This window comes from Coregonus lavaretus (assembly GCF_964263955.1).
Source record: "Coregonus lavaretus genome assembly, chromosome: 9".
Classification (NCBI taxonomy): domain Eukaryota; kingdom Metazoa; phylum Chordata; class Actinopteri; order Salmoniformes; family Salmonidae; genus Coregonus; species Coregonus lavaretus.
The window spans coordinates 4,407,625-4,432,509 of NC_139996.1; the positions used below are offsets into that span (position 1 = coordinate 4,407,625).

Below are 24,885 nucleotides of genomic sequence, written 5' to 3' on the forward strand. Positions count from 1 at the left end.
GTATAACAACCTCTCATACGATCTTGTCACTTATTCTCATGTAAAATGTACGTTCATTTAAACAACAGCTCTTCTTTGGTATGGAAATAAGGCTGGATCTCCGGAAAGACAATAACCAAACACGATTCGTAACTAGATCTCAAGCTGACATCATCAAAATCCAGAAACCAAATCGTATAGCTACTGTATCTATGCAGCCTCTGTGTTGCCTTCAATTACATATTTAGCCATCGTCATACCATTTATATAGGACGCATCCCAAATGGCACCCTATTCCCTACAGAGCTCTATGGGCCCTGGTTAAAAGTAGTGCACTATATAGGGAATAGGGTGCTATTTAGGACTCACAAATCATATTTTTTTCCCAACACTGGGAGTAACACTCTGGCCACTGAAACATGTGACCACCTGTCCAACATCACTCTCCATCTACAACGGATACTAAGTAAGGGCACACAGTGTGTGGTGTGTTTTATACAGTATGGATGCATTGAGTGACACCGCAAATAAATAAATAAATTAACCATAAGAAAAAGTATTGAAAACATTATCCGAGTTTTTAAATCAGCTGCCTTGATATGAATGGTGAAGCTCTGGATGGTTCTAGAATTATAGAATTGGTTCTAGAACGTGCAGATTCTATGTACTACTTGTACAGTATTATATAAAGTCTGTCTGTAACGATGGCTTAAGGCCTTGGAGTCTGGAAATAAGGCAGCCAAGTATGAGTGTCATATTGGTTCTTCACCAGATAGGCGACCAGTGCTACCAAATCCACCTCATCTTCCTATTGAACAGTACAAGTGGTATATATAGAGACATTGACATTTAAAAGATTTCCCTCTGGGATAACGCTGTTCAGATACGAACCAGTATGCCATTGATTTGGTATCAATATAATGCGTGATGAAGAAGTCTTAAATTCGGCTCCTGCATGCTACCCGTTTAGTATTCGGATATGGCAGGTACATTTACTGCTAAAACGTAATGTGCATATCATAAAGTCGCCTACTCATTCCAATATTGTATTTTTCTGTTTGGATTAACTTTTGAAACGCACTGAAACAGGATACTACCATCCTACAGCAAACGTGCGATTGTGTGATTTCGTGCCAGATTTCCTATTTATTAGATGATTTCTGAATAAAAATATTGCATTATTGAATGACTAGATACAACATGGAAGATTATACTGTACCTTGGGAAATCTACCCCTTATAACAAGTCTGCCACTGAAATTGACCCCTAGTCCCTATAGTGCACTACTTTTGATCAGAGCCCTAGGGTGGCATTTCAGACGCAGACCACGTCTCGCAGACCACGTCTCGCAGACCATGTCTCGCAGACCATGTCTCGCAGAACACGTCTCGCAGACCATGTCTCGCAGAACACGTCTCGCAGACCACGTCTCGCAGACCACGTCTCGCAGACCACGTCTCGCAGACCACGTCTCGCAGACCACGTCTTCACTCACTTGAAATGTACTCATTTTTGATTTCATAGGAAGGTGAAATGAAGTGGTAATGTATTGTGAATCAGATATCTTTTAACAGTAAAAGTGATATAAAAAAAAAAACGTGAAAAATTAGGAGAGAGATTTTCAGGTTAGGCTGGCACTTTTCACTGGACAAAATGGCCGAGAATCCAGAAGTTTTTTTCCCCCCGACAAACAGTAATAAAAAAACAGAAACCATAAATATATATATAAAATTTTGTTTTTAAGACGATCTGTGTCCAAATTAGCACCCTAGTCCCTATATTGTGCACTGCTTTTGACCGGGGCCAATAGGCAGAGACCCATAGTGCACTATATAAGGAATAAGCTTCCATTTGTGCGCACACAATAACAACATTAGCCCAACATCTCTACAGTCGTCGGCTGGTCTTTGCTCTCCAGCCAGTCGAAAGAGGCGTTCACAGTATCACTACATATCTGCTGAAACAGAGGGTCGTTCTTCAGCTCTTCCAGTGTGGCGGCTTCGTACTGTTCTTGCTGCTGATTGGACGGATCGAACAGCAGGTTGGCGTCCAACGTGTTCAGGTCTGTGATGCTACTTGAGAGGTCAGAGGTCAGCCTGATGTCGTTGGTGAAGTCGGACGCCACGGCGGCGTTGAGTTCCGAGGCCACCTGACCAACCAGCTGAGAGCTGGGGTTGAGGCCTTCGGCGTCGACGTTGAGGCCGTCGTCACCTAACAGGTCTTTAACGGTGTTGTTGAAGTCTAGCTGTTGTTGTGCCTCGTATTCTTCCTCCTGTTGTTGCTGCTGCTGGGTGGGGATGGACCGAAGGAGTTGGAGCCCGGCCTGGAGCTGGGGATGGGGACTCTGGAGATGGGGACTCTGGGGATGGGGACTCTGGAGCTGGGGACTCTGGGGATGGGGACTCTGGAGCTGGGGACTCTGGGGATGGGGACTCTGGAGTTGGGGACTCTGGAGATGGAGACTCTGGGGATGGGGACTCTGGAGATGGGGACTCTGGGGATGGGGACTCTGGAGCTGGGGATGGGGACTCTGGAGCTGGGGACTCTGGAGATGGGGACTCTGGAGCTGGGGACTCTGGGGATGGGGCCTCTGGGGACTCTGGAGATGGGGACTCTGGAGCTGGGGATGGGGACTCTGGAGCTGGGGATGGGGACTCTGGAGCTGGGGATGGGGACTCTGGAGCTGGGGATGGGGACTCTGGAGCAGCCTAGCCTGTGTTTGGAGTAGCTGGGGAAGGAGCTGTCCTGAGGCCTCCTGAAGCTCCTGGAGGTCCTGGATCTGCTGGAGCTCCAGGTCCACGTCCTCACCAGGCCCTGATGGTGATTGGTTGTCTCCAGAGGAGAAGCTCATCTCCCCCCCGCCTCCTCCAGCGCTGGTGAGGTAGCTCCCGTGCTGCTGGAGCTCGAAAGAGGCAGGGCTGGAGCTGACAGTCTGCAGCTGGGACAGGTAGGCATCCCCCCCCCTGACTCCTCCTCCTCCTCCTCCTCCTCCTCCGGTGGTGAAGCCCCCAGGGGCAGTCTGACTCTGAGACTGGGTCTCCAGCATCTGGGTGAGGTTCATGCGGGCGTTGTAGTTGGAAGGAAGGTTGTTGATGCCCAGGCCCCTGACTGTGTCGTCCACGCCAGAGTCCATCTTACTCAGGAGGACGTTGGTGATCTTAGTGGCATTACTCTGTCCCTGGATGACCTGCATCTCTACAGGAAGCAGCTCCATCTCCACAACGCTCTGCATCATGATGTTTAAGGGCACCGATTGGCTGCGCTGGGCCATGCTGTGGAGGTTGCCGTCCACCGATTGGCTGTTGGACAGGATGCTGAGTATTTCCTGTGGGGTCATGGGGGAGCTGAACTGCGAGACAACCAATCGAGTGGTAGTGCTGGCGCCGGGGGATGTGCCGGTACCGCTGAAGGTCCTCTGACACACGGCGGGGCTGACGCTGCGGCAACGGAACGTCCCACCCCCTGATGACGAGGCTCCGCCCTTGTTGTCCAGAGGGGCAGGGACAGCGAAGCTCTCGTCCTGTTTGGTTGCCGTGTTGGTGGGCGTGGTCGATACGCTGGTCAACTGCTGTTGCACCGGAGAGATGGGAGAGATGGGGGTCAGAAATCCAAAATGGCCGCCGTCCTGCAGTCTGGACTGGGCCTGGAAAGACTGGCCACTGTGGCCCGGAACAGCGAAGGCGTGCGGCTTACGGAAGTGGTCGTCCACTAGATCCTGGTAGCTGGGCAGGAGTCCACCAAGGCTGTGGTTAGAGATGGATAACCCAGACCCTGGCCCTGCTCCGACTCCTCCAGTTGCTCCAGTTCCACCACTGTTGTAGCGGTTGTTGATCCACTCCAGTTTAGCCTTGTCTGGGTGAGTGGCCATGGGCCTCTGCATGGGCTTGACGGGGCTGGAGGAGACAGACACCACGGAGGCATCGTCGTGGTAACCCCCTGCCATGCTGGAGTTGATGGGGGTGAAGGCAAACGGGTTCCTGCACTCCACAGGGCTAGGCGGTATGCTACTAGAACAGTTGGACAGAGCGCTTATAGGGGTGTGTCGGCCTCCTAGAGGCCCCTCCACGGGCGTGATAGGGGCCATGCTGTGATGGCAGCAGGGGCTCCCTCTGGTCAGCCCGTGCCCGCCGAGAGTCATCTCCGTGGGGGTAGGGGTTGGAGTCGGGGTGGGGGTCGGGGTGGGGGTCTGGACGGGGGTAATGCTGCTATGGGCAGACTGGTAGAAAGAAGAGTTACCCCCCTGGTGGTGGTTGTTGATGATGGGCCCCTGGGGGCCACCAGGCTGGCCCTGGAGAGAGATATTATCCACACAGCTACTGAACAGTGGCTGGAGGCCCTTCAGCTTCATCTGTTCTTCCATCTGAACCAGTTCCTCTACTATGCTGTCCTGGGTCATATCATCATCGTTAAAGGAGAAGTAGTCCATGGTGGAGCCGTGCTGGGAGGCTGAGGAGGCAAAGTCCACCATCTCCTGGTGAAGGCCAGATAACTGGGCAGAGGAGTCTGAGGTCTGGGATATGATTTTGGGGAGTTGGTGTTGGTCTGCAGAACCCAGGGCCTGCTGCTTGGTGTGGTCTGCTGGTATCTAGAATAGAATGAAATAGAACAGAACTTTATTCACCATCAGAGGAGGACAATGTTTTATTGGCATCACCCTACAAGGATGATTAAAAACATCAAATTACATTTTAATAAGTAATGTGTCCGGTCAATTGTTATAATATTGTGGAATGACACTTTAACAAACTTTTCTAAACTCCACAAATGAAAACCAATTAGCCTGATACATATACTAAAGAAGGACACATAGTGTGGGTCATTATAAGAACTCACATTCTGAGTGAAGGCCTGTTTCTGCAGCTCCTCCAGATGCCCTGTGGCTGACTCCTCCCACATTGTGCTATTCATGTCCCCCATCACAGAGACAGAGGCCTCGGAGTGTTGCTGTGCTCCTACTGCCATCACAGAGACAGAGGGCTCAGAGTGTTGCTGTGCTCCTACTGCCATCACAGAGACAGAGGGCTCAGAGTGTTGCTGTGCTCCTACTGCCATCACAGAGACAGAGGCCTCAGAGTGTTGCTGTGCTCCTACTGCCATCACAGAGACAGAGGCCTCAGAGTGTTGCTGTGCTCCTACTGCCATCACAGAGACAGAGGCCTCGGAGTGTTGCTGTGCTCCTACTGCCATCACAGAGACAGAGGCCTCAGAGTGTTGCTGTGCTCCTACCGCCATCACAGAGACAGAGGCCTCAGAGTGTTGCTGTGCTCCTACTGCCATCACAGAGACAGAGGCCTCAGTGTGTTGCTGTGCTCCTACTGCCATCACAGAGACAGAGGCCTCAGAGTGTTGCTGTAGTAAGGCCTGTTGTTGCTGTTGCTGTTGTTGTTGTTGTTGTTGTTGTTGCTGCTGCTCAGACACTGTGGTGGTGCTACAAGGGTCTGCAGTGCTGCTGGTGTGACTGCTGACAGTGCTGAGAGTTAGAGAGGACGGGTCCTCATGTTTCACTAGCAGCAGCGAGGAGGACTGGGGCTTCACATTGACAGTCTGAGAGGAGGAAAGGTAGGAGATCTCCGCGTTGGTGACGGGCGAGTCGGACAGCGCCAGGATCTGCGTGGGCACTAGGTGTTGTTTCACCGTCACTCGACAGGGGGCGCTCTCTGGTCGGGCGGGGGTGCCTGGTCTGGCTGGGACCCTCTTGACGGCGGCGGTGACCCCTGGTTTGGGGTCAAAGGTCACACCTAAAGGTTGTTGGGAGATGAAGACGCGCTTCACGGGGATCACGTGGGAGGAATCGAGACCGGGGCCGGTTCGCTTCCGGGGGCTCTTAGAACCTGACGCACAGGAGGAGGAGTCTTTAGGAGCGTTCTGATTGGCCGAGGGCACAACAGTCAGATAAAAAGGACTTTCTTGGTGACAGGTGGTGGTGGCGGTACTGCTGTTGTTATTGCGGCCCTGCTGGGTCCCTGCCCTAATAGTCGCTGCATTGGTGGCAGCGGCGGGAGGGGAGGTAGAGGAGGGGTCGCTTTTGGTCCTGGCGGTCACTCTGTCAGGTCCTGGGGAGCATTTGACCAGGAGCGAGGGTTCGCTGGACGCTCGGTACTTAGTGGCCCTCTCTAGACCCTTGGCCCCACCGGGGGACTGCTGTATGGTGCTCTGTTTATCAGAGTTATTGTCAGTGATGATGGCCTCAGGGGCCACTGTGGGAGTGGGGGTGGAGGCTGGGGGGCCTCCCTGGCTCTGCCCCTGTTGCCGTACCTCCTCTAGGGCGGCGGTGGTGGAAAAGGTGGCGGTGGTGGTGGTTCCCACCCCGGCCGACGCTGAAGCTGGCCTGAGGACCATACTGTTCCTGCTGGTGCTGATAGTGTTGCTAGGGGCCAGGGAGATGGCGGTCATCTTGACCACGTTGACGTGGGAGCTGAGCTGGGGCTGGATCACGTGGCGGGTCTTGATGGGGCTGTTGGTGATGAGCAGGGTGGGGGGTGAACGCAGGGTGATGGCCCCTGTGGCAGAGGGCTTGGGGAGGATCTGGGGGTACCTGTGGGTCCAGGAGATGGAAATAGATTATTAACACAAACAAGACAACCGAACTTTAAAAAGCATACTCAACGGAGAATGTTCATTGAATTAGCTTTTTAGTGGTAGGAATGGAGTACACTCATAGAAAGAAATGTGCTACTGTATCTAGAAACGTAAAGAGTTCTTCGGCTGTCCACATAGTAGAACCCTTTTGGTTCCAGTTAGAACCCTTTTGGGTTCCATGTAGAACCCTTTCCTGTTACAGGAGGGGGTCGCAGTTCCGTAGCGATCCACTAGGTGTCATCCTCCGACAACCTTAGGCACCTCCTCACTCACAGTCTGGACTAATCAGTATCCTATTGGTGTCACCTGTGTCTACCTGTTCACCTGTGTATTTATGCCCTCACTTCCCTGTGTTCCCTTGCTCAGTTTTCTCTGCTAGTTTCTCTATGTCCAGCAGTACTACTCCGTGTCTGATCGGAGACCTATGTACAGGTACTTGAGAAGTGTTCTCCCTGTTTTGTTGTTTGTTTCAGTCTTAGGTAGTATTTCGTATTTTGGCTGTCAGACGGTTTTTGGAGACTTATTTGCTCCAGCCTTTCTTTTATTGTGATAAGTCCGTTATTTTGTACCCTGGTTTTGGGACCACCAGTAAAGATCCTTGTTTCACCATCTCTGCCTACTGCCTACTGTATATCCTGTACCGCACCTGGGTCACACCTCACACCAATCCTTACACTTTCCACAGAGGGTTCTAAATGGAACCCAAAAAGGGTTCTACCGGGAACCAAAAAGGGTTCTAACTGGAACTAAAAGGGTTTTAACTGGAACTAAAAGGGTTCTAACTGGAACTAAAAGGGTTCTCCTATGGTGAGAGCCGAGGAACCCTTTTGGAACCCTTTTTACTAAGAGCGTAGGGTGGGCTTAATCTGTGTCCGGGAAACCGGCCCATAGTGTATTTAAAAGTGTTCTATAGAAATAAAATCTATTATTATGATGACGGTGATCCTTATTGTTACCTGTGCCTGGCCAGGCGGTCTCCCACGGGGCAGGCTGAGATGTTCTGGGGCATTTTAGGGGACTGTCTGTGGGTTAGAGACTGGGTGTGGGTGACCACCTGGAAGTTGACCGTTGGCATGACCTTCCCCTCGGGGGACCCCACCGGGCTGGGGGAGGTCACCAGCTGCCTGCTCCTCTGGACCTGCTGGGAGACACACAGTGGAACATGTTAGACATGGCGCTTGCCAATGTCGTGGGTTTCGATTCCCGAGGCCACCCATACGTTAATAATTTATACAGCGAGAATGTAAGTCGCTTTTGGATAAAAGCACCTGCTATAAAAGACATCCACTACCCGTTCAAAAGTTTGGGGTCACTTAGAAATGTCCTTGTTTTCGAAAGAAAAGCAAAAAAAATTGTCCATTAAAATAACATCAAATTGATCAGAAATACAGTGTTAATGTTGTAAATAGCTATTGTAGCTGGAAACGGTTGATTTTTAATGGGCAATCTGAGATATGGCTTTTTCTTTGCAACTCTGCCTAGAAGGTCAGCATCCCGGAGTCACCTCTTCACTGTTGACGTTGTCTACACTGTATTTCTGATCAATTTGATGTTATTTTAATGGACAAAAAAAATGAAAACAAGGACATTTCTAAGTGACCCCAAACTTTTAAACAGTAGTGTATATTACAATCAACAGAGGTTTATCAATTATACTGACTCAGCATTGTCAGCGCTGGGAGAACAAGTACAGGCAACAAGTAGGATGACCTGGCAGAATAGACAGGCTCTGGATTGGCTCCTAGCAGAAGAAGTCGGAGTCTGTGTTATGTTTCGGAAGCGAGGGCTGCACTTTTAGCCCTAATAATACTGCCCCAGGAGGAATATTCTCGGAGGCAATGATCAAGCTTAAAGGATTGAGACAGAAAGTCAAGAACAATGCTGGGCACGTACCCGGGATTGGCTGGACTTGACATTTGGAAAATGTGGAGCAATGTTCACAAAAATGGCAATGATAATAGGCATATCACTGGTAATAATGGGAATAGTATTTTGCTGTGTGTTGCCATTGCTGAAATCCTTGGTTGATCAAAACCACGGTGAAACAAATGACTGTGAGGAGAACGACCATAAGGACCAGAACCCGAATGGGACATGAACTTGACAGAGGTCATCCCAGTCCCAGGGAAACCAGGACATTATATGAATTCTAATGGTAAGCCCTGCAACGTCAAAGGAGGACCACTTGACTGCCCTCACGGAAACCCAGAATGTCTTTATAGGGTAGTGGCAGGAGGAGGGGCTTGTCATGACTACAAGAACAAGCAAAAGCTGGAGAAACCTGAACTTGGATATATTAATCTCCCAGATTTATATCCTGTTCCATATTACTTTTGTGATGATAATGACTCTAGAATTACAGTGGGGGAAAAAGGTATTTAGTCAGCCACCAATTGTGCAAGTTCTCCCACTTAAAAAGATGAGAGAGGCCTGTAATTTTCATCATAGGTACACGTCAACTATGACAGACAAAATGAGAAGAAAAAAAATCCAGAAAATCACATTGTAGGATTTTTAATGAATTTATTTGCAAATTATGGTGGAAAAAAAGTATTTGGTCACCTACAAACAAGCAAGATTTCTGGCTCTCACAGACCTGTAACTTCTTCTTTAAGAGGCTCCTCTGTCCTCCACTAGTTACCTGTATTAATGGCACCTGTTTGAACTTGTTATCAGTATAAAAGACACCTGTCCACAACCTCAAACAGTCAGACTCCAAACTTCACTATGGCCAAGACCAAAGAGCTGTCAAAGGACACCAGAAACAAAATTGTAGACCTGCACCAGGCTGGGAAGACTGAATCTGCAATAGGTAAGCAGCTTGGTTTGAAGAAATCAACTGTGGGAGCAATTATTAGGAAATGGAAGACATACAAGACCACTGATAATCTCCCTCGATCTGGGGCTCCACGCAAGATCTCACCCCGTGGGGTCAAAATGATCACAAGAACGGTGAGCAAAAATCCCAGAACCACACGGGGGGACCTAGTGAATGACCTGCAGAGAGCTGGGACCAAAGTAACAAAGCCTACCATCAGTAACACACTACGCCGCCAGGGACTCAAATCCTGCAGTGCCAGAAGTGTCCCCCTGCTTAAGCCAGTACATGTCCAGGCCCGTCTGAAGTTTGCTAGAGTGCATTTGGATGATCCAGAAGAGGATTGGGAGAATGTCATATGGTCAGATGAAACCAAAATAGAACTTTTTGGTAAAAACTCAACTCGTCGTGTTTGGAGGACAAAGAATGCTGAGTTGCATCCAAAGAACACCATACCTACTGTGAAGCATGGGGTGGAAACATCATGCTTTGGGGCTGTTTTTCTGCAAAGGGACCAGGACGACTGATCCGTGTAAAGGAAAGAATGAATGGGGCCATGTATCGTGAGATTTTGAGTGAAAACCTCCTTCCATCAGCAAGGGCATTGAAGATGAAACGTGGATGAGTCTTTCAGCATGACAATGATCCCAAACACACCGCCCCGGGAAACGAAGGAGTGGCTTCGTAAGAAGCATTTCAAGGTCCTGGAGTGGCCTAGCCAGTCTCCAGATCTCAACCCCATAGAAAATCTTTGGAGGGAGTTGAAAGTCTGTGTTGCCCATCGACAGCCCCAAAACATCACTGCTCTAGAGGAGATCTGCATGGAGGAATGGGCCAAAATACCAGCAACAGTGTGTGAAAACCTTGTGAAGACTTACAGAAAACGTGTGACCTGTGTCATTGCCAACAAAGGGTATATAACAAAGTATTGAGAAACTTTTGTTATTGACCAAATACTTATTTTCCACCATAATTTGCAAATAAATTCATAAAAAATCCTACAATGTGATTTTCTGGATTTGTTTTTCTCATTTTGTCTGTCATAGTTGACATGTACCTATGATGAAAATTACAGGCCTCTCTCATCTTTTTAAGTGGGAGAACTTGCACAATTGGTGGCTGACTAAATACTTTTTTCCCCCCACTGTATTTATTCACTGACATAGTTTTGTCATGGTGCCCGCACATCGGCCTCTCTTACGCAGCCTTTTCCTCTTCTGGTGTCGGGATTAGGGCCTGGTCCGGGGTGAGCCGTATGTCCTGCGCCACCGACTCCTTGAAATCTTCATCCAAATCGAGGTTAGTGATTGCTGTTCTGATTTCCAGAAGCTATTTTCGGTCATAGGAAACGATGGCGTAAACATCATGTACAAAAAATGTTACGATCAGCGCCAAAAAACACACCAAATAGCAGAATTGTTCAGGAGCCCGTAAAACAGCAGCTATCCATTGCAGCACCATTCTTGACATTCAATAAATTATTGCCTTATCTTTCCTTACAATATTGAGCATGTAGTCTAAAACCATGATCAATCTTGTCTGATCTGTGTGTGTATCTGTGCATGCTTGTGTGCATACATATGTTATCCTATCTTACCGTGACGGGGCTGGGGACGGCTGCCACCACTATACCAATGGTAGGTTGTGGTGAGAGCAGAGCAGGACTTCCACAGGGGATAGCTGGCCCTGGGGTGCTGGCCTCGGCCCTCCTGGCCTGGTTCTGTCCCTGTCCCTCTCCAGGCAGGGGGGACTGGAGCTTCTGATCCTGCTGCTTCTTCTGGATCTTCCTCTGGAGCTGCTGCTTGGCGTCCACCGAGGGAGAGGCCAGCGTCTTCACCTGCGGCTGGAAGGACGAGGCCTCGGACGTGGGCACGAACGCAGAGGTTGGCGTGTGCGTCTTCAGACCTGGTGAGACATACAGATGAGAAAATAGATTTCTCAACACACCTGAGAAATGGTATCTGCAGCACTAGTGCTTGACTCTGGCAACTACAGCTTGATACATGAGCAAGACTCCCAAGTTCTTTCCCATCAAGAGCCCAAAACCTAGTCCCGTTACCTGTGGGTGCCCGCTTAGCGTTGACATGGACTTGGTCCCAATGTAGTGACTGTTGACTGTTGACCCCCTCTTGACTGATGAGCCCCCTGTTGACTGTGGTCATCAACACCACCCAACACCGTCTCTACCACCATCCCCATTAGCCATGTCTTCCTGTCCCTTTCATACCACCATCCCCATTAGCCTTGTCTTCCTGTCCCTTTCATACCACCATCCCCATTAGCCATGTCTACCTGTCCCTTTCATACCACCATCCCCATTAGCCATGTCTACCTGTCCCTTTCATACCACCATCCCCATTAGACTTGCCTACCTGTCCCTTTCATACCACCATCCCCATTAGCCTTGTCTACCTGTCCCTTTCATACCACCATCCCCATTAGCCTTGGCGTCCTGTCCCTTTCATACCACCATCCCCATTAGCCATGTCTTCCTGTCCCTTTCATACCACCATCCCCATTAGCCTTGTCTACCTGTCCCTTTCATACCACCATCCCCATTAGCCTTGTCTTCCTGTCCCTTTCATACCACCATCCCCATTAGCCATGTCTTCCTGTCCCTTTCATACCACCATCTCCATTAGCCTTGCCTTCCTGTCCCTTTCATACCACCATCTCCATTAGCCTTGCCTTCCTGTCCCTTTCATACCACCATCCCCATTAGCCATGTCTTCCTGTCCCTTTCATACCACCATCCCCATTAGCCATGTCTACCTGTCCCTTTCATACCACCATCCCCATTAGACTTGCCTACCTGTCCCTTTCATACCACCATCCCCATTAGCCTTGTCTACCTGTCCCTTTCATACCACCATCCCCATTAGCCTTGTCTACCTGTCTCTTTCATACCACCATCCCCATTAGCCTTGTCTACCTGTCCCTTTCATACCACCATCCCCATTAGCCTTGCCTTCCTGTCCCTTTCATACCACCATCCCCATTAGCCTTGCCTTCCTGTCCCTTTCATACCACCATCCCCATTAGCCATGTCTTCCTGTCCCTTTCATACCACCATCCCCATTAGCCTTGTCTACCTGTCCCTTTCATACCACCATCCCCATTAGCCTTGCCTTCCTGTCCCTTTCATACCACCATCCCCATTAGCCATGTCTACCTGTCCTTTTCATACCACCATCTCCATTAGCCTTGCCTTCCTGTCCCTTTCATACCACCATCCCCATTAGCCTTGCCTACCTGTCCCTTTCATACCACCATCCCCATTAGCCTTGCCTTCCTGTCCCTTTCATACCACCATCCCCATTAGCCTTGCCTTCCTGTCCCTTTCATACCACCATCCCCATTAGCCTTTTCTACCTGTCCCTTTCATACCACCATCCCCATTAGCCTTGCCTACCTGTCCCTTTCATACCACCATCCCCATTAGCCTTGTCTACCTGTCCCTTTCATACCTCAATCCCCATTAGCCTTGCCTTCCTGTCCCTTTCATACCACCATCCCCATTAGCCTTGGCGTCCTGTCCCTTTCATACCACCATCCCCATTAGCCTTGCCTTCCTGTCCCTTTCATACCACCATCCCCATTAGCCATGTCTACCTGTCCCTTTCATACTACCATCCCCATTAGCCTTGCCTTCCTGTCCCTTTCATACCACCATCCCCATTAGCCTTGCCTTCCTGTCCCTTTCATACCACCATCCCCATTAGCCTTGCCTTCCTTTCCCTTTCATACCACCATCCCCATTAGCCTTTTCTACCTGTCCCTTTCATACCACCATCCCCATTAGCCTTGTCTTCCTGTCCCTTTCATACCACCATCCCCATTAGCCGTGCCTTCCTGTCCCTTTCATACCACCATCCCCATTAGCCTTGCCTACCTGTCCCTTTCATACCACCATCCCCATTAGCCTTGCCTTCCTGTCCCTTTCATACCACCATCCCCATTAGCCTTGCCTTCCTGTCCCTTTCATACCACCATCCCCATTAGCCTTGGCGTCCTGTCCCTTTCATACCACCATCCCCATTAGCCTTGCCTACCTGTCCCTTTCATACCACCATCCCCATTAGCCTTGCCTTCCTGTCCCTTTCATACCACCATCCCCATTAGCCTTGTCTACCTGTCCCTTTCATACCACCATACCAATTAGCCTTGCCTTCCTTTCCCTTTCATACCACCATCCCCATTAGCCTTTTCTACCTGTCCCTTTCATACCACCATCCCCATTAGCCTTGTCTTCCTGTCCCTTTCATACCACCATCCCCATTAGCCGTGCCTTCCTGTCCCTTTCATACCACCATCCCCATTAGCCTTGTCTACCTGTCCCTTTCATACCACCATCCCCATTAGCCTTGCCTTCCTGTCCCTTTCATACCACCATCTCCATTAGCCATGTCTACCTGTCCCTTTCATACCACCATCCCCATTAGACTTGCCTTCCTGTCCCTTTCATACCACCATCCCCATTAGCCTTGCCTACCTGTCCCTTTCATACCACCATCCCCATTAGCCATGTCTACCTGTCCCTTTCATACTACCATACCCATTAGCCTTGCCTACCTGTCCCTTTCATACCTCAATCCCCATTAGCCTTGTCTACCTGTCCCTTTCGTACCACCATCCCCATTAGCCTTGTCTACCTGTCCCTTTCATACCACCATCCCCATTAGCCTTGCCTTCCTGTCCCTTTCATACCACCATCCCCATTAGCCTTGTCTACCTGTCTCTTTCATACCACCATCCCCATTAGCCTTGTCTACCTGTCCCTTTCATACCACCATACCCATTAGCCTTGTCTACCTGTCCCTTTCATACCTCAATCCCCATTAGCCTTGTCTACCTGTCCCTTTCGTACCACCATCCCCATTAGCCTTGTCTACCTGTCCCTTTCATACCACCATCTCCATTAGCCTTGCCTACCTGTCCCTTTCATACCTCAATCCCCATTAGCCTTGTCTACCTGTCCCTTTCATACCTCAATCCCCATTAGCCTTGTCTACCTGTCCCTTTCATACCACCATCCCCATTAGCCTTGCCTTCCTGTCCCTTTCGTACCACCATCCCCATTAGCCTTGTCTACCTGTCCCTTTCATACCACCATCCCCATTAGCCTTGTCTTCCTGTCCCTTTCATACCACCATCTCCATTAGCCTTGCCTACCTGTCCCTTTCATACCACCATCCCCATTAGCCTTGCCTACCTGTGGGAGCCCCAGTCATGACGGTGAGGGCAGCCATGGACTTGGTTCCTATGTAGTGACTGTTGAGCAGGAAGCGAGCCAGGTCCTCCACGGCATCAAACTGTCTGCTGAGGACCTTCTGAGCCCACTCACACACCAAGCCACAGGCCGCTGAGCGCATCTCATCCTCTGCACTGGGAGACTGGCCCGACGACGCCTCCATCAACTCACACTGGAGAGAGAAGAGGGTTAAGTCGGGGGAAGAGGTCATTCAGATCTGATATCCTGTCTGGAGTTAGGGGAAGAGGTCATTCAGATCTGATATCCTGTCTGGAGTTAGGGGAAGAGGTCATTCAGATCTGATATCCTGTCTGGAGTTAGGGGAAGAGGTCATTCAGATCTGATATCCTGTCTGGAGTTAGGGGAAGAGGTCATTCAGATCTGATATCCTGTGTGGAGTTAGGGGAAGAGGTCATTCAGATCTGATATCCTGCCTGGAGTTAGGGTGGATTTACTAGGAATGGGGTCAATTCCATTTAAATTCAGATCTAAACTGAAATTCAAATTCAAATGTTCCTAAACTTGCTTCTCAATGAGATTTGGAAATTGATTATCAGTGTACTTCCTGAATTGACTGAATTGAAATGGAACTGACCCCAACCCTGAAATCTACACGTACTTGCTCTGAAATGATTATGGCCACTTCCTGGCTAAAAAGCCATCATGTAAACTTACCCCGTCGCCTGATTTTTGTAAGTCCAGGTTGGGCAGAGAAGGCATGTGAACAAAAGCTTTCTTCCTCAGTCCACTGTAACAGTATTTAGATTTGCCTCTCATGCCCAGGCGGCGAGCCTTCATGTTGGGAAAGACATTCTTCATGATCTTTCCAAAGTCTGCAGCACTCAGTGGGTGATAAGCAAGACTGTCACAGTAACTCCTGAAAAACACATTCACGATATCGTAGACATGACACGTATCATCACAATACAACCTTCACACGTACGAACCCAATACGATCTGTGCATGTTGGCACGTAGGGAGTTATTCCTAACCACTGTGCTTCTGCCCCTGCATTGCTTGCTCTCTGGAGTTTAAAGGCTGGGTAACTGCTGGTGTAAAAAGGGCTTCATAAAAAATAAATGTGATTGATCGGAACGGTTGACAGAAAGAAACACACTAAAAGTTAGACGATTCTCTAGTTAATAAAGATAATCAAATGTAATAAATGTAAACATGGCAAATAAACGTGAAATTTTTACAACTAGAACTGGATGATTTTGCTATAGACGACTTTGGCAACAAAGGTATACATTCATCAATCCATGTCTTCAACGGGTCAAACCACTCCTGCTACTACACTCGAGGGCCGCTGTCCTAGACACAGTTTAAACCTAGTCTAGGAAGCACTTTCCACAGAGATTCGGTACTGAGAACCCAGGTAGGGTTGCAAACGTCAGTAACTTTCCCCAAAATTCCCTGGTTTTCCTGAAATCCTGGTTGGATTTCTTGCTTATTCCCTTTTGATTCCTGGAATCTTCTAACCAGGATTTCTGGAAAACCTTTTGCAACCCTATTTACAGGCCAACCCTATATACAGGTCAACCCTATATACAGGTCAACCCTATATACAGGCCAACCCTATATACAGGCCAACCCTATATACAGGCCAACCCTATATACAGACCAACCCTATATACAGGCCAACCCTATATACAGGCCAACCCTATATACAGGTCAACCCTATATACAGGCCAACCCTATATACAGGCCAACCCTATATACAGGTCAACCCTATATACAAGCCAACCCTATATACAGGTCAACCCTATATACAGGCCAACCCTATATACAGGCCAACCCTATATACAGGTCAACCCTATATACAGGCCAACCCTATATACAGGTCAACCCTATATACAGGTCAACCCTATATACAGGTCAACCCTATATACAGGCCAACCCTATATACAGGCCAACCCTATATACAGGCCAACCCTATATACAGGTCAACCCTATATACAGGCCAACCCTATATACAGGCCAACCCTATATACAGGCCAACCCTATATACAGGTCAATCCTATATACAGGTCAACCCTATATACAGGCCAACCCTATATACAGGCCAACCCTATATACAGGCCAACCCTATATACAGGCCAACCCTATATACAGGCCACACTCACTTGTATTCGTCGTACACCTCTTGCTTTGGCAGGGATGTCTCGGGGTGCTCCTCTAGGTGATTCCAGATCCAGTTGAAAGCGTACATCTGCTGTGTTCGACTGGACGACATGCCACTCTGGTCACTGACCCAGTTAACGTTACACCAACACAAACAGGTTAGTGGTGAAACAACCTCCTGTAGTGTTTTCTTTCAATGAATACATTTGACTCATTTAGCAGACGCTCTTATCCAGAGCGACTTACAGTTTTAGTGAGTGCATACATTTTCCATACTGCCCCCCCCCCCGTGGGAAACGAACCCACAACCCTGGCGTTGCAAGCGCCATGCTCTACCAACTGAGCTACAGCGGACTATAGTGTGTATCTGTGTGATGTAGTGGTATACGTACCATATTCCAGGAGTGGAGGCTCTCTGATTCTCAGTCCTAGTGATGTTGTAGGGTTGTAGGGTTGTAGGGTTGTAGGGTTGTAGGGTTGGAGGGTTGGAGGGTTGTAGGGTTGTAGGGTTGTAGGGTTGGAGGGTTGTAGGGTTGTAGGGTTGGAGGGTTGGAGGGTTGTAGGGTTGGAGGGTTGGAGGGTTGGAGGGTTGTAGGGTTGGAGGGTTGGAGGGTTGGAGGGTTGTAGGGTTGGAGGGTTGGAGGGTTGTAGGGTTGGAGGGTTGGAGGGTTGGAGGGTTGGAGGGTTGGAGGGTTGTAGGGTTGTAGGGTTGGAGGGTTGGAGGGTTGGAGGGTTGGAGGGTTGTAGGGTTGGAGGGTTGGAGGGTTGGAGGGTTGTAGGGTTGGAGGGTTGGAGGGTTGGAGGGTTGGAGGGTTGGAGGGTTGAGGTAATGGACAGACAAATAGATAAATATGGCGTAAACAAATTAAGAACACAGAAAGCTGGATATAATAGCAAATCAATCATTATACTAGTATTGCTTCATAATGGTACAAAAAAAACAATGATATGAGCAGCCATAAACAGAAGATCACAAGACAGAGACTGCAGTGTTGAATATTGATGCAAAGGAATTGTAGAGACACTTTTTTTTCTTCCAAATACACCGAAATATGAGTTTAATGAAAACATCCTGCTTGTAGAGCCTTGCACAGGCATGCCTGCGACGTTCAGGCCCTACCCTACCCAGGCCCAATTACTTCTGCCAAAATTAAGGCCCTGCCCGAAATAACTTCCTCTTTTAGTAAATCCATTAGCTGCTCCCATCTGTCTGTCATTCGCTCCCTGCTCGCTCTGCATGCGCTCTGCTCATGGGCGGCTCTGAGTCTGTGAGTATCCATAGCAACGGCTCCACTTAGGCTGCTCTGAGAGCAGTTAGCTGTTAGCGACTTTTCATCACTCTAAACTCAAGACAAAACTCAAGGAACATGATTATTTTCTGTGAAATAATCTCTCCTGTGTTATATTTGACGAGGTTGAAGCGCTTCTGACACCACGTTATGATCTCAGTCAGATATGACCGTACTGCGCAGCAGATGGCACGAGCAAATGGCTCAGCTTCAAAATGTTAGTGATCAATTTAGTGTTACACGAGCCCTGCCCGTAATCTAGTTATCAATTGAAAAAATAAGGCCCTACCCGGCCCTAACACGATGTATGATGTGGTGGCCCGTCGGGCTCGGGTCTGGTAGCAGAGCTCTACCTGCTTGTGATCAAAAAGCAGCTGGGTAAAAAGACAGGACTATCAGGAAACCCAAAAAATAAAATGGCCATCACAATAACAATATCGTGCTCCACAAACAGAAATATAATACAATGCAATATAGGCTACAAAGTGCAATGAGAGAATATATGATAAAATATAGGCTACAAAGTGCAATGAGAGAATATATGATAAAATATAGGCTACAAAGTGCAATGAGAGAATACAGTGCCTTCAGAAAGTAGTCACACCCCTTGACTTTTTCCACATTTTGTTGTTACAGCCTGAATTCAAAATGGATTCCATTTAGATTGTTTTGTCACTGGTCTACACACAATCATGTCAACATGGAATCATGTTTTTCAATCATGTTTTACAAATTAATTAAAAATAAAAAGCTGAAATGTCTTGAGTCAATAAGTATTCAACCCATTTCTTATGGCAAGTCTAAAAAGGTTCAGGAGTAAAGAATTGCTTAACAAGTCACATAATACGTTGCATGGACTCCCTCTGTGTGCAATAATAGTGTTTAACATGATTTTTGAATGACTACCTCATCTCTGTACCCCACACATACAATTATCTGTAAGGTCCCTCAGTCGCGCAGTGAATTTCAAACACAGATTCAACCACAAAGACCAGGGAGGTTTTCCAACGCCTCGCAAAGAAGGACACCTATTGGTACATGGGTAAAAAAGAAAGAAAAGCAGACATTGAAAATCCCTTTGAGCATGGTGGAGTTATTAATTACACTTTGGATGGTGTATCAATACACCCAGTCACTACAAAGATACAGGCGCCGTTCCTAACTCAGTTGCCGGAGAGGAAGGAAACCGCTCAGGGATTTCGCCATGAGGCCAATGGTGACTTTAAAACAGTTACAGGGTTTAATGGCTGATGGTGATAGGAGAGAACTGAGGATGGATCAACAACATTGTAGTTACTCCACAATACTAACCTAAATGACAGAGTGAAAAGAAGGAAGCCTGTACAGAATACAAATATTCCAAAACATGCATCCTGTTTGCAACAAGGTCCTAAAGTAATACTGCTAAAAATTTGACAAAGCAATTAACTTTTTGTCCTAAATACAAAGTGTTATGTTTGGGGCAAATCCAATACAACACATTACTGAGTACCATTCTCCATATTTTCATATTTTCAAGCATAGTGGTGGCTGCATCATGTTATGGGTATGCTTGTAATCGGTTAAGGACTGGGGAGTTTTTCAGGATAAAAAAGAAACGGAATGGAGCAAAGCACAGGCAAAATCCTAGAGGAAAACCTGGTTCAGTCCGCTTTACACCAGACACTGGGAGATTAATTCACCATTCAGCAGGACAATGACCTAAAACAAAAGGCCAAATCTACACTGGAGTTGCTTACCAAGAAGACAGTGAATGTTCCTGAGTGGCGGCGTTAAAGTTTTGACTTAAATCTGCTTGAATATCTATGGCAAGACCTGAAAATGGTTGTCTAGCAATGATCAAAAAACAATTTGACAGAGCTTGAAGAATTTTGAAAAGAATAATGGGCAAATGTTGCACCATCCAGGAGTGGAAAGCTCTTAAAGACTTACCTAGAAAGACTCACAGCTGTAATCACTACCAAAGGTGATTCTAACATGTATTTACTCAGGAAGTTGAATACTTAACTGCTCAAGATATATTAGTGTTTTATTATTCATGTTTCTTTTTTTTAGTAATGTTAGAATTTTTCTTCCACTTTGACTTTACAGAGTATTTTGTGTAGATAGTTGACAAAAAAAATGACAACGAAATTAATTTGAATCCCACTTTGTAACACAACAAAATGTGGAAAAAGTCAAGGGGTGTGAATACTTTCTGAAGACACTGTATATTATAAAATATAGGCTACAAAGTGCAATGAGATACAGCTAAATTGCCCTCTATGGCTCAGTTGGTAGAGCTATGCCCTTGCAATGCCTGGATTGCGGGTTTGATTCCAGGGGCCACCCATACAAAAAAATTTATGCATAAATGACCGTAAATCGCTTTGGATAAAAGCATCTGCTACATGGCATATATTATTATTATTATTATTATTATTATTAAATGAGAGAAAAATAGAAGACGTTACCTTTTATCATTGCTGGGACCAGAAGGCAACTTCAGATAGAGGTAGAGTTTTTCGATGTCTGTAAACTTCTCAACATCTTGCTGTAAAATGAGAGGTAGTAGAAACAAACTTTCGCTGTGACCATGGGAACCAACCTGCTTCACTGTTGTCAGTTACTACCTACTGTGACCATGGGAACCAACCTGCTTCACTGTTGTCAGTTACTACCTACTGTGACCATGGGAACCAACCTGCTTCACTGTTGTCAGTTACTACCTACTGTGACCATGGGAACCAACCTGCTTCGCTGTTGTCAGTTACTACCTACTGTGACCATGGGAACCAACCTGCTTCGCTGTTGTCAGTTACTACCTACTGTGACCATGGGAACCAACCTGCTTCACTGTTGTCAGTTACTACCTACTGTGACCATGGGAACCAACCTGCTTCGCTGTTGTCAGTTACTACCTACTGTGACCATGGGAACCAACCTGCTTCACTGTTGTCAGTTACTACCTACTGTGACCATGGGAACCAACCTGCTTTGCTGTTGTCAGTTACTACCTACTGTGACCATGGGAACCAACCTGCTTCGCTGTTGTCAGTTACTACCTACTGTGACCATGGGAACCAACCTGCTTCGCTGTTGTCAGTTACTACCTACTGTGACCATGGGAACCAACCTGCTTCACTGTTGTCAGTTACTACCTACTGTGACCATGGGAACCAACCTGCTTCACTGTTGTCAGTTACTACCTACTGTGACCATGGGAACCAACCTGCTTTGCTGTTGTCAGTTACTACCTACTGTGACCATGGGAACCAACCTGCTTTGCTGTTGTCAGTTACTACCTACTGTGACCATGGGAACCAACCTGCTTCGCTGTTGTCAGTTACTACCTACTGTGACCATGGGAACCAACCTGCTTCGCTGTTGTCAGTTACTACCTACTGTGACCATGGGAACCAACCTGCTTCACTGTTGTCAGTTACTACCTACTGTGACCATGGGAACCAACCTGCTTCACTGTTGTCAGTTACTACCTACTGTGACCATGGGAACCAACCTGCTTCACTGTTGTCAGTTACTACCTACTGTGACCATGGGAACCAACCTGCTTCACTGTTGTCAGTTACTACCTACTGTGACCATGGGAACCAACCTGCTTCACTGTTGTCAGTTACTACCTACTGTGACCATGGGAACCAACCTGCTTCACTGTTGTCAGTTACTACCTACTGTGACCATGGGAACCAACCTGCTTCACTGTTGTCAGTTACTACCTACTTTAGTTGAATGTAACTGCTTGTAGCTACAGGTAACTGCCAAAATAAAGGAAACAACAACGTAAAGTGTCGTAACAGGGCGTTGGGACAGCTTCAATGCGCCTCGGCATAGATTCTACACGTGTCTGGAACTCTATTGGAGAGATGTGACACCATTCTTCCACGAGAAATTCCATCATGTGGTGTTTTGTTGATGGTGGCGCAAAACGCTCTCTCAGGCGCCGCTGCAGAATCTCCCATAAGTGTTCAATTGGGTTGAGATCTGGTGACTGAGACGGCCATGGAATATGGTTGACATCATTTTCATGCTCATCAAACCATTCAGTGACCACTCGTGCCCTGTGGATGGGGTCATTGTCATCCTATGGGGGCATAGCCATGGTAGCCCAAATAATGGCCTGCCCAGCATTTTTATACATGACCCTAAGCATGATGGGATGTTAATTGCTTAATTAATTCAGGAACCACACCTGTGTGGAAGCACCTGCTTTCAATATACTTTGTATCCATCATTTAACCAAGTGTTACCATTATTTTGGCAGTTACCTGTTAGTCTCTCTGGATAAGACTGAAATGTCATGTTAATGTGTTTATTATGATAATCAAAACACTGCACATGTTGTATATACAGATGCTGCCTGCTGGCACACTGACAACATGTCTTTGATTCCCACTACACAACAGACTCCACCCCACCTCCTTTTCAATTGGTTTCTAAGAATTAATTCATCTCACCTCTTCCTTTTCTATTTGCTTCTTTGTTGCTAGGGGAAGCGATACTTATGAATGAGGTGAGAGTTGTCAGCCAATCAGCGGAGAATAAAAAAGCCACTGTCTTTTCTAACAATATAGGTTAGCTATAGTCTGCTTTCATTCTGTTATGATTGACACAAGTAGGTCTAAGCCTACATATTAAATGGGTCCTCATGTCAGTAAGGCTTATTACCAGGATTGTGTTCACTAAGCACACAAAGATAGACAATTGACTAAAATAGGAAGGAACTACCTGGACTTGTAAAATAAGAATATATATATTTTTTGCGTTTAGTTGAAAACCATTTTGCTATGGTGTGCCCTGATGAACACGACCCAGGTTAAGACTTTGTGTACGATGACACGACGTAACATTATCAAGCCAACACCACACCAGACAGAGACACGGCGTAACATTATCAAGCCAACACCACACCAGACAGAGACACGGCGTAACATTATCAAGCCAACACCAGACCAGACAGAGACACGGCGTAACATTATCGAGCCAACACCAGACCAGACAGAGACACAGCGTAACATTATCAAGCCAACACCAGACCAGACAGAGACACTGCGTAACATTATCAAGCCAACACCAGACCAGACAGAGACACGACGTAACATTATCAAGCCAACACCAGACCAGACAGAGACACGGCATAACATTATCAAGCCAACACCAGACCAGACAGAGACACGGCGTAACATTATCAAGCCAACACCAGACCAGACAGAGACACGGCGTAACATTATCAAGCCAACACCAGACCAGACAGAGACACGACGTAACATTATCAAGCCAACACCAGACCAGACAGAGTCACGGCGTAACATTATCAAGCCAACACCAGACCAGACAGAGACACGGCGTAACATTATCAAGCCAACACCAGACCAGACAGAGACATTGCGTAACATTATCAAGCCAACACCACACCAGACAGAGACACGGCATAACATTATCAAGCCAACACCAGACCAGACAGAGACATGGTGTAACATTATCAAGCCAACACCAGACCAGACAGAGACACAGCGTAACATTATCAAGCCAACACCACACCAGACAGAGACACGGCGTAACATTATCAAGCCAACACCAGACCAGAGCGAGACACAGCGTAACATTATCAAGCCAACACCAGACCAGAGAGAGACACAGCGTAACATTATCAAGCCAACACCAGACCAGACAGAGACACGACGTAACATTATCAAGCCAACGACAGACCAGACAGAGACACAGCGTAACATTATCAAGCCAACGCCACACCAGACAGAGACACGGCGTAACATTATCAAGCCAACACCAGACCAGACAGAGACACAGCGTAACATTATCAAGCCAACACCACACCAGACAGAGACACGGCGTAACATTATCAAGCCAACACCAGACCAGACAGAGACACGGCGTAACATTATCAAGCCAACACCAGACCAGACAGAGACACTGCGTAACATTATCAAGCCAACACCACACCAGACAGAGACACGGCGTAACATTATCAAGCCAACACCAGACCAGACAGAGACACGGCGTAACATTATCAAGCCAACACCAGACCAGACAGAGACACGGCGTAACATGATCAATACAACACCACACCAGACAGAGACACGGCGTAACATTATCAAGCCAACACCAGACCAGACAGAGACACGACGTAACATTATCAAGCCAACACCACACCAGACAGAGACACGGCGTAACATTATCAAGCCAACACCACACCAGACAGAGACACGGCGTAACATTATCAAGCCAACACCAGACCAGACAGAGACACGGCGTAACATTATCGAGCCAACACCAGACCAGACAGAGACACGGCGTAACATTATCAAGCCAACACCAGACCAGACAGAGACACTGCATAACATTATCAAGCCAACACCAGACCAGACAGAGACACGACGTAACATTATCAAGCCAACACCAGACCAGACAGAGACACGGCATAACATTATCAAGCCAACACCAGACCAGACAGAGACACGGCGTAACATTATCAAGCCAACACCAGACCAGACAGAGACACGGCGTAACATTATCAAGCCAACACCACACCAGACAGAGACACGGCGTAACATTATCAAGCCAACACCACACCAGACAGAGACAATAACAGATCCTAGCACGCCACTCATACTCTGAGACAAGGGCCCAGACGACAGGATGAACAGACAGACAGACAGACACTCTGTCATGCTCTCAATGTTGACACAGAGAAGGTTCTCTAGCTATATCATAATAGAGCCAGTGATACCTTCAGGGTTGGGGTCAATTCCATTTCAATTCCAGTGAATCCAGAAAGTAAACAAAATTCCAATACCAAAATGTCCTCATTGAAAAGCATTGAAGTTAAT

At 47.5% G+C, this 24,885-nt stretch overlaps 1 protein-coding gene across 1 annotated transcript in view; it reads right to left on the reverse strand.

Annotated features, from left to right (window-relative positions):
- Positions 1-1,852: 1,852 nt before the first annotated feature.
- LOC311134829 (DNA-binding protein RFX7-like) overlaps positions 1,853-24,885 on the reverse strand; it is a gene marked incomplete at both ends in the record, with an annotated part of 23,498 nt that continues 465 nt past the window's right edge. The window contains 10 exons of the mRNA XM_084168609.1: positions 1,853-2,260; positions 2,447-4,564; positions 4,813-6,514; positions 7,515-7,696; positions 10,974-11,281; positions 14,589-14,799; positions 15,303-15,504; positions 16,754-16,876; positions 17,144-17,179; positions 20,494-20,607. Of these exons, the coding sequence (XP_084024735.1) occupies positions 1,853-2,260; positions 2,447-4,564; positions 4,813-6,514; positions 7,515-7,696; positions 10,974-11,281; positions 14,589-14,799; positions 15,303-15,504; positions 16,754-16,876; positions 17,144-17,179; positions 20,494-20,607 (5,404 nt within the window). The remainder of the gene's footprint in view (positions 2,261-2,446; positions 4,565-4,812; positions 6,515-7,514; positions 7,697-10,973; positions 11,282-14,588; positions 14,800-15,302; positions 15,505-16,753; positions 16,877-17,143; positions 17,180-20,493; positions 20,608-24,885) is intronic.